Source organism: Oncorhynchus keta, chromosome 12 (assembly GCF_023373465.1).
Source record: "Oncorhynchus keta strain PuntledgeMale-10-30-2019 chromosome 12, Oket_V2, whole genome shotgun sequence".
Lineage (NCBI taxonomy): Eukaryota > Metazoa > Chordata > Actinopteri > Salmoniformes > Salmonidae > Oncorhynchus > Oncorhynchus keta.
In genome coordinates, this window is record NC_068432.1 from 29,617,330 (window position 1) to 29,626,583 (window position 9,254).

General features: G+C 40.0%; 1 protein-coding gene across 3 annotated transcripts; it reads left to right on the forward strand.

Annotated features, from left to right (window-relative positions):
- Positions 1-1,344: 1,344 nt before the first annotated feature.
- Positions 1,345-9,036, forward strand: LOC118391264 (protein FAM76B-like). 3 transcript variants are annotated; one of them, XM_035782486.2, is made up of 10 exons: positions 1,345-2,181; positions 3,184-3,248; positions 3,354-3,408; positions 3,534-3,689; positions 3,786-3,964; positions 4,203-4,253; positions 4,417-4,518; positions 4,748-4,883; positions 7,458-7,559; positions 7,908-9,036. In XM_035782486.2, exons 1-10 carry the CDS (start codon positions 2,095-2,097, stop codon positions 7,995-7,997), a joined length of 1,023 nt encoding a protein of 340 aa, XP_035638379.1. In that variant the 5' UTR covers positions 1,345-2,094; the 3' UTR covers positions 7,998-9,036. The 3 variants fall into 3 exon arrangements, with proteins under 3 accessions (XP_035638379.1, XP_035638380.1, XP_035638381.1); XM_035782487.2 differs by having other exon boundaries at positions 1,363-2,181; positions 4,417-4,494; XM_035782488.2 differs by lacking the exon at positions 1,345-2,181 and adding an exon at positions 2,241-2,259.
- Positions 9,037-9,254: the final 218 nt, after the last annotated feature.

The window sequence follows — 9,254 nt, forward strand, 5'->3', positions numbered from 1 at the left end:
TGATTTGATTTAGGGATAGGCTGGAGGAGAAGATGGCAGATTTCCTCCATACGCTCCTCTTGCTGGGTTAGGCTCCGCTGTAGCTCCGCTGAATCCATTACATTTTTAGGTTAGGTATTCTGTCATGAATACTCAGGGAGAAAAGGTGTAGATTCATTCGCAGAGCACGGCAGGTGTTAATTTCGCCTTCACTAAAGGCAGGAATCGTGGTCACAGGCAGGCAAGGGTCATACACAGGTAGGCAAACAGGCAGGAATCCAAACTAGGACTGAAGGCTATAACTGGTTCACACAAACGAGCTAGGAAAAGGCATAGTAGAGTCAAAACGAACAATACATTAAATGTGTCTACCTTGTATAATTAAAATATCTAATAGTAACACAGCACATGTATATTCTAGTTACTTAGTTTCCAAATTTCTCTTATCACAAAGTGATACAAATTGAGGTAACTCTAACCTAATGTAGGGGTCGTAAAAGAAACGCCTGAAACTAGATCCCATACATTTTATTTTTCACCTTTATTTAACCAGGTAGGCTAGTTGAGAACAAGTTTTCATTTGCAACTGCGACCTGGCCAAGATAAAGCATAGCAGTGTGAACAGCCTAGTAAAATAAAGGTAAAATTAAAACAAGTCAATAACACAGTAGAAAAAAAGGGGAGTCAATATTGTGTGGAAAGCAAAATGTTTTAAAAGATATGCGAAGAAAAATATGTTTTAAAAAACGATATATCCAAGGGACAAGACGTCTGACTGCTAAGCAATCTTGGAATTCTCTTTTGGTGGTCTGGTCTTAACAAGGAGGTTCTCTCCTGTACTGTTCAACCAATCCGTTAAATGTGGAGGTGGAGTTATTTCAAAGATTTCTCTTCTTAAAATCAGATTTTAAACCTAACCACGCTGCTAAATTTATGCATAATTCTAACCTTAAATTAAGACCAAAAAGCTATTTTTAGTTTCCATGAATTTGCCCAAAAGCTGAACACGCGTCACAAGGTCTCTTTCCAGTTCCCCTGAAAACCGGAACATTCGGTTGTTGGGGCTCTGTAGGGTTTTGTCTAGAAGGGATACAGCTTTTGTCAAAACTTTTCATAGCAGGTTTAGGAAAATTTACGCAGCACGTTGGGAGATTTAACGTAGCAGGTTAGATCATTTCCCCCCACCTTTATTTAACCAGGTAGGCCAGTTGAGAACAAATTCTCATTTACAACTGCGACCTACATTAAGAAAAGGTTTCGCTAAAATGTAAGAAACGACTTTTGACGTTGTATCCCATCTAGAAAAGTTGTATCCCATCTAGACATGGACACTCGGCAGAGGCTAGTGGAATCGGAGATTATATATTATATTGACAAGATGACCGAACTAACAATTGAAATACATGTTTTCATGAAGGGACCATTCTAGCCAATGAGTGTTCAGATACGCGTGTGAACAACTGTAGTTGTAGTTTTTCTCAAATTGGCTGGAATGCCACGTGCATCCACTTATGTCAGTACATTTGTAATAGTCTAAACATTACGAAACTATTATTCGATCAGGCCTCACGTAATTCGTAAATCTCATATACAAAAAAACCCTCTCGCTTTCGCCTCCTCTCTGGTGGAACTTAATCATTCAGTCTTGTTTTATTCTCTGATTGGCTTCTGTGTTTCAAAATGCAAAGTCCCGCGCAATAATAATATGTCATGATTGGCATATCTTTCTTTCTTTTCTAGTCGGCCGCATCCGGTATGAATGACGCCGCCGCGGATACAAAAAAAGAGAAAGGGAAAAAAGCTAGGAGAATTGCTAGCTAAGATCAGCGTTAAATATTTTACTCGTTTTTATATTTTGCGAAACCATTATCAGCTGTTTTGACTACCGATGTTAACTAACTTATGTTAGCTAGCCAACAGAAAGAGATGATAGATATTTGAGAACATTTAGCTGTTTTATTTAGCATTAGCCTAGCTAACTATTATTAGCTAGTTGGCTAGCTACATGCTTAGCTAAATAGCTACGGAGGAAATAATTAAGACGGCACGCTGTCTAGGTGACTACATATTTCACTATTTGTTTTTATCTGTGACTTTTTGTTAATCTTGGTGAGAATGGCAACAACGGCCCTCTACGCGTGTACGAAGTGTAACCAGCGGTATCCGTTCGAAGAACTGTCGCAGGGACAGCAGCTGTGCAAGGTTTGGACTGGAGGTGTGGGTGCTAGCTAGTTGTGGGCGCCTGCTATTTAGTTAGCCCCAAATCTGGCAATATGAATGGTTAAGTTAACGAACGTTACTGTACTATTACATACGTATACGTGTTTCAAGCGTGTTTAGACTGCTACCTGGATGTAGAATTCCAAGGTCTCTGGCCACATTCAGCCCTTATAACAAGTGATAATTATGTAACCGCTATATCATTGCAACATGTCTGGGACGCAAATGGCATCCTCGTTAGCTAGATAATATACCATGGGACTACAATGTATCCGCGAGTTGTTTTCTCACGGAAGTGTCCGCTGGGTGTAGCAGACAAAATAATGTCAGATGAACTTGTGTTATTAAGTAACGTTATCTATTTTCACATGGCATCGTCCGTGACCTGTTCAGTTGTCATTAGTTTACACTTCATGCCACTTACTAACAAGTCTATTTTATCATCAATGTAGTCTAACTACCGGCATTTATAGAACTGAATTCCAGTGCGCTCAATGTAGCATTCTTCTTCGGCCTGTAGGGTAGGCTATGTTCCACAGAAATTCAAAATGGAATGGGCAAAAATCGAGTTATAATTCCAGTGGCAAATTATTACATTTTATTAAAACATTTTGCCATTCATGCTGGTGCATTGTAAATACATATTTCCCATTGCCATAAGCTCACCACCACACACACAGGTTTTCAAGCTTTCTGCCCAGATTGACTAAATAACAGGTTCGTTGTAAATACTTCCCATTCATGGTAAATAATAATGAACAAATGCTTAACACTAAATAAAGGCAGACAAAGGTGTTTTGACAGGTAGGACAAACAACTCATGATTGAGGGTTTTTATTAACTAAGTTGTTTATTAGTGTTATTGCCAACATTATTATTTTTTAAACACGATTATACACGATTATATTTATATTTTGTCCTTGAAAGAGCTTTATAAGTGTTTGAAGAGATGAATCACTAATGCTTTGTTTCTTGTGTCAACAGGAGTGTCGCATCGCTCATCCCATCGTCAAGTGCACATACTGCAGATCAGAGTTTCAGCAGGAGAGGTGAGTTCTGCTCCAGCACCTGGTATTCTTATTCCATTCTTAATATAGTGAAAACATTGGTTTCAGGACATTGTTGTGATTTCTCTTTACCGTTCTTTATTCCAGCAAAACAAACACCATTTGCAAGAAGTGTGCCCAGAATGTAAAGCAGTTTGGGACAGTATGTTTGACTTGAATTATCTGTTTATAATTGTACATTGTGTACTGATTGACTCAGTTCTGGTTATGCTGGCCAAATTGTCTGCCAAATCAGGTTGAAACAGTCTTCTGTTGTTTCCCACATAGCCCAAACCCTGCCAATACTGTAACATCATTGCTGCTTTCATCGGGACAAAGTGTCAGCGTTGCACCAACTCAGAGAAGAAGTATGGCCCTCCACAGACCTGCGAGCAGTGCAAACAACAGTGCGCATTTGACCGCAAGGAGGAGGGCAGGAGAAAGGTAGGCACAGATTCCTGCTGCATTGGTACCCTGACATGCATGTTGTTCCAACACTTGCGTATTCACTATCCTCCACTGTCCTGTGTGTGTTGTCAGGTGGATGGGAAACTGCTGTGCTGGCTGTGCACTCTGTCCTACCGACGTGTACTGCAAAAGACCAAGGAGCAGAGGAAAGGCTTCAGCTCCTCCCACTCCAACTCCTCGCTCAATGAGAAGGACCACCACTCCAGACAGCACCATCACCACCAGCAGCAAAGACACAGCAGCTCACACAAGTAGGCCCTGGCGCCACAGCCCTCTCCTCTACATGTTAGTCCTTTACATCCTCTGTAATGCAGGTCTCTGCTCTGTCACAATACTATATATGTATTGTGCTGAACAGGCACTTTTTGGAAGGATGTAGGGGTCTGAGTAATGATGTATGTGTCAAATATCAGAAGAAACATCTTGAAAGATGAAATTACATAACTTGGTTTTTGTTTGTGTGTGTATTTTCTTGTCTCTGTGTTGTAGACTCAGTGGGAGCTTAAGTCCGGAGCAGGAGCAGGGAATGTGGAAGCAGAGGTGACTTACCACCTCTTTCTGAATCACATTCCCTAGTGTTTTGACTTATGACAAGCCCATTTGCTTAGTTATGCAGTGTATTTTAACTATGGGGCAATCTGGGACGAGTTCTGTTTTTGATGGAGCCTCTGTGGCTTAAGTTGTGTGTTGGTTCTCCCTTCAGCCATAAATCGTCTTCGATCCAGAAGGATACCCCAAAGAAGAAACCAAAACTGGAGATGAAGCCATCCAACGGGGACAGGTACGAGAGGAGTTTCAATCAGATGTAAGGAGTTACAAACTCGTTCTAACTTTTTGAAGTAAACCGGGCTGAACATCCAGTATGTTCCTGACACTTTTTTTTGGCCTTCTTGGTTCTAACACACATCTGTGATGGTTGTCATCAAGGTGTTGTTGGAGCAGGTAAAGTTGGCCAGTGTGAAAAAGATCTCCAAACGGGTATTTTCCTTTTTCTGCCACCCTAACTTGTTTTTTTCCCTGCTCTCTCCCTGCAGTAGTTCAATCACCCAATCTATGGATTCTGGAGGAACGGACAACTTCATTCTGATCAGCCAGCTGAAAGAGGAAGTGATGTCATTAAAGAGAATGCTTCAGCAGAGGGATCAGACAATGCTTGAGAAGGACCGAAAGGTACATGCCTAACTAATAGAGATATACCTAAACCTATTCATTCCAGGGTTTTTCTTTATTTGTACTTTTTTCTACATTGTTGAATAATAGTGAAGACATCAACTATGAAATGACACTCATGGAATCGGGTAGTAACCAAAGTGTTAACCTCTCTGGGATATTCGGGACGGTAGCGTCTCACCCCGCCAATAGCCAGGGAAAGTGCAGGGCGCCAAATTCAAAACAACAAAAATCTCATAATTAAAATTCCTCAAGCATACAAGTATTTTACACCATTTTAAAGATACAATTCTTGTTAATTCAGCCACAGTCTGATTTCAAAAAGGCTTTACAGCGAAAGCACCACAAACGATTGTTAGGTCACCACCAAGTCACAGACACACAGCCATTTTTCCAGCTAAAGAGGAGTCACAAAAAGCAGAAATATAGATAAAATTAATCACTAACCTTTGATGATCTTCATCAGATGACACTCATAGGACTTCATCTTACAGAATACATTTATGTTTTGTTTGATAAAGTGCATATTTATATCCAAAAATCTAATTTTACATTGGCGTGTTATGTTCAGTAGTTCCAAAACATGCAGTGGTTTTGCAGAGAGCCACGTCAATTTACAGAAAGACTCATAATAAAAATAAACATAGATAAAAGATACAACTATTATACATGGAACTTTAGCTAAACTTCTCCTTAATGCAACCGCTGTGTCAGATTTCAAAGAACTTATATTACAGGTCGTAGAAACATGTCAAACGAAGTATAGAATCAATCTTTACAATGTTTTTATCATAAATCTTCAGTAATGTTTAAACCGGAGAATTCCTTTGTCTGTAGAAAAGCAATCCCCTCTCCTTCGGCCCCACTTCACAGTAGAAGCCTCAAACAAGGTTCTAAAGACTGTAGACTTCTAGTGGAAGCCTTAGGAAGTTCAAAATGACCCCACAGACACTGTATATTGGAATGACAGAGTTGAAAATCTACAAACCACCGATTTCCCACTTCCCGGTTGAATTTTTCTCAGGTTTTCGCCTGCCATATGAGTTCTGTTGTACTCAGACATTCAAACAGTTTTAGAAACTTCAGTGTTTTCTGTCCAAATATACTAATTATATGCACGTTCTTCTAGCTTTTCACCAAGAAGTTAAACAAATCAAAATATATTTGAGATTCTTCAAAGTAGCTACCCTCTGCCTTGATGACAGCTTTGCATTATCTCAACCAGCTTCATGAGGTAATCCATTTCAATTAACAGGTTTGCCTTTTTAAAAGTTTATTTGTGGAATTTCTTTCCTTAATGAGTTTGAGACAATAGTTGTGTTGTGACAAGGTAGGGTTGGTATACAGAAGATAGTCCTATTTGGTAAAAGACCATGTCCATATTATGGCAAGAACAGCTCAACTAAGCGAAGAGAAATTACAGTCCATCATTACTTTGACTGACCTTCATGTCTTAATCTGGAAAATTAAGAACTTTGAACGTTTCTTCAAGTGCAGTTGCAAAATCCATCAAGTGCTATGATGAAACTGGCTCTCATGAGGACCGCCACAGGAAAGGAAGACCCAGAGTTACCTCTGCTGCAGAGGATAAGTTCATTAGAGTTACCAGCCTCAGAAATTGCAGCCCTAATAAGTGCTTTAGAGTTCAAGTAACAGACACATCTCAACATCAACTGTTCAGAGGAGACTGTGTGAATCAGACCTTCATGGCTGAATTGCTGCAAAGAAACCACAACTAAAGGACTCCAATAATAAGAAGAGACTTGTTTGGGCCAAGCAACACGAACAATGGACATTAGAGTGGTGGAAATCTGTCCAAATTTGAGATTTTTGATTCCAACTGCCGTGTCTTTGAGATGCAGAGAAGGTGAACGGATGATCTCTGCATGTGTGGTTCCCACTGTAAAGCATGGAGGAGGAGGTGTGATGGTGTGGGGGTGCCCTGCTGGTGACACTCTGTGATTTATTTAGGATTCAAGGCACACTTAACCAGCATGGCTGCCACAGCATTCTGCAGCAGTAAGCCATCCCATCTGGTTTGGACTTAGTGGGACTATAATTTGTTTTTCAACAGGACAATGACCCACCACACCTCCAGGCTGTGTAAGGGCTACTTTACCAAGAAGGAGAGTGATGGAATTCTCGACCCAATTGGGATGAGTTGGGCTGCAGAGTGATGGAAAAGCAGCCAACAAGTGCTCAGCATATGTGGGAATTCCTTAAAGACTGTTGGAAAAACATTCCAGGTGAAGCTGGTTGAGAGAATGCCAGGAGTGTGCAAAGCTGTCGTCAAGGCAGAGGGTGGCTACTTCGAGGAATCTCAAATGTGAAATGTATTTTTGATTTAACACTGACATGATTCCATATGTGTTATTTCATAGTTGATGTCTTCACTATTATTATACAATGTAGAAAATAATAAAACTGAAGAATAATTAGAATGAGTAGGTGTCCAAACTTTTGACTGGTACTCATACACACTTCTAAACTTTTTTATGTGAAATTTGACTTGGTCATGTTGTATTCATTAGATTGTCTGACTCCTTTTTTAATTTTTATGTTTTGTACTTCTAGCTCACAGAGCTCAAGGCAGACTTCCAGTACCAGGAATCCAACATGAGGGTGAAGATGAACAACATGGAGAAGGCACACAAAGAGTCCATGGAACAGCAACAGGTAGACTAGAAATTTCCATGCATGCCTTTACAAGAAAAAAACCTGACATCTTGTGAGCCATTGGCTACATTTACACGGTTGGCCAAATTCAGATCTTTTGCCCAATTATTGGCAAATGGGTTGATCTATTAGTGGAAAAAGATCAGAATTGGCTGTCTGTGTAAACATAGCCATTGAGACAAGTTCCAACCCAATATGCTGACCTTTAGCCCCTCAAGTACATGGGATTCAAACAACTTTCCTAAGAAAGAGGCACAGTAGGATGTAATCAAACACTACTAGCTTGTGTGGTAAATGCTTTCATTAAACATAGATTGTTACATACTCACTACTTTTATTTTACTACAGGCCAAAAATCGGGATCTGCTAAAACAAGTGGCCGCACTCTCAAAGGGCAAGAAGTTTGACAGAACAGGGAGTTCACTGCTGTTACCGTAACGACAAGCCCACCCAACCACAGCTTGGAGGGACTTTGTTGTTTTAACACTGTGAAAGGCTGATGCCATTCAACCTTTCCCCTCTCCTTTCTGTTTTCTCAATTTTGATTCTTCTCAGTATTCTTCATTGGAAAACCTGGTGAACATGCTGTACATGGAAATTGTCTTTCATGTTGACATGACAATAAGAATGCATCATGTTTTGACCCCAAGTTAAAAATATTTTATCTGGATGGAGGGAGGAGAGAGCCTCGTTAACACTGCCTGGGTCCAGCAACATGGTTTGCGCAAGGTGGAAAAGATTGCCAACATCACAGAACCAAGTTGATTTTTATAGATGTCATGGAATTATTTATTCAATTGTCTTTCTTAGTGTTTTCTCACCACATACTCTGAGCATTTCCCAGGGTTTGGGGGATTTTTGTCTTCAACAGCAACTTTCTCTGCAACATATTAGTTATATTTTTCTAATTGGACATAATTATGGAATAGGTTCTCTCCTCATTGGGAGAGACCCTTCTCAACTTACTATGTATGCAAATGTTAAAATAGTGTCCAACCACAGCGTTGCTGGCCAGCAGCGGAGACTTCTCTCGGCGTTAAAGTCTAAAAACCATGAACTCTTTGAGAGATTTTTAAACCTTGTTATTTAGAGACACCTCCCGGCTGCCCTCTTTCTCACTGTGACAGCTGTAGTGCTTTGCTGTTTCTCTGTAGTGGAACGATTGTAATACTGCATGACTTAGTGCCATATACAGGTTGGCATTGTGGTCTCATGTACTTTTAGACTTGTCCTTTTTTTATCACATGTAAAGGTATTACAGGGGTCAGCCTATGTATTTATAATGTGTAACTTGTATCGGTTTTAGTGAGTATGTGTAGGCTGGGTAATTATATGTAGAATATGGTTTTTAAAGGAACACAACTTTCACTTTACAGCTCTGGACCAAACTGGTTTCATACTGTGGCGTACAGATCACTTTTGTACTTTTTTTCCAAACCCAATGTTTAAAAAAAAATATTAAATCTGGTTAAATATGTTTTTGTTTTTATTTGTTGCATTCTCAGCAAGCAGTGGCTCTCTAATACTGTGCCCTGTATCATTCCTTCATAATATTGTCAGACCCACCCAAACACCACCATATTGTGCCTGTACGGTTGGTTTCCTGTTCCACCAGAGCTGGTGTACGTGTTAAATGATATTCAAGATTTGACCACTAGGTGGCACTTGTTTGCTTTACTCTATAAAATCTGACAT

Bases quoted from the DNA above. Each gene is read 5' to 3' on its own strand.
- LOC118391264 (XM_035782486.2), top strand. From the start codon at position 2,095: ATGGCAACAACGGCCCTCTACGCGTGTACGAAGTGTAACCAGCGGTAT. The intron at 3,409-3,533 runs GTATGTTTGACT...TTTCCCACATAG, and splicing joins ATGTAAAGCAGTTTGGGACA to CCCAAACCCTGCCAATACTG. The intron at 4,519-4,747 runs GTAAGGAGTTAC...CTCTCCCTGCAG, and splicing joins GAGAGGAGTTTCAATCAGAT to TAGTTCAATCACCCAATCTA.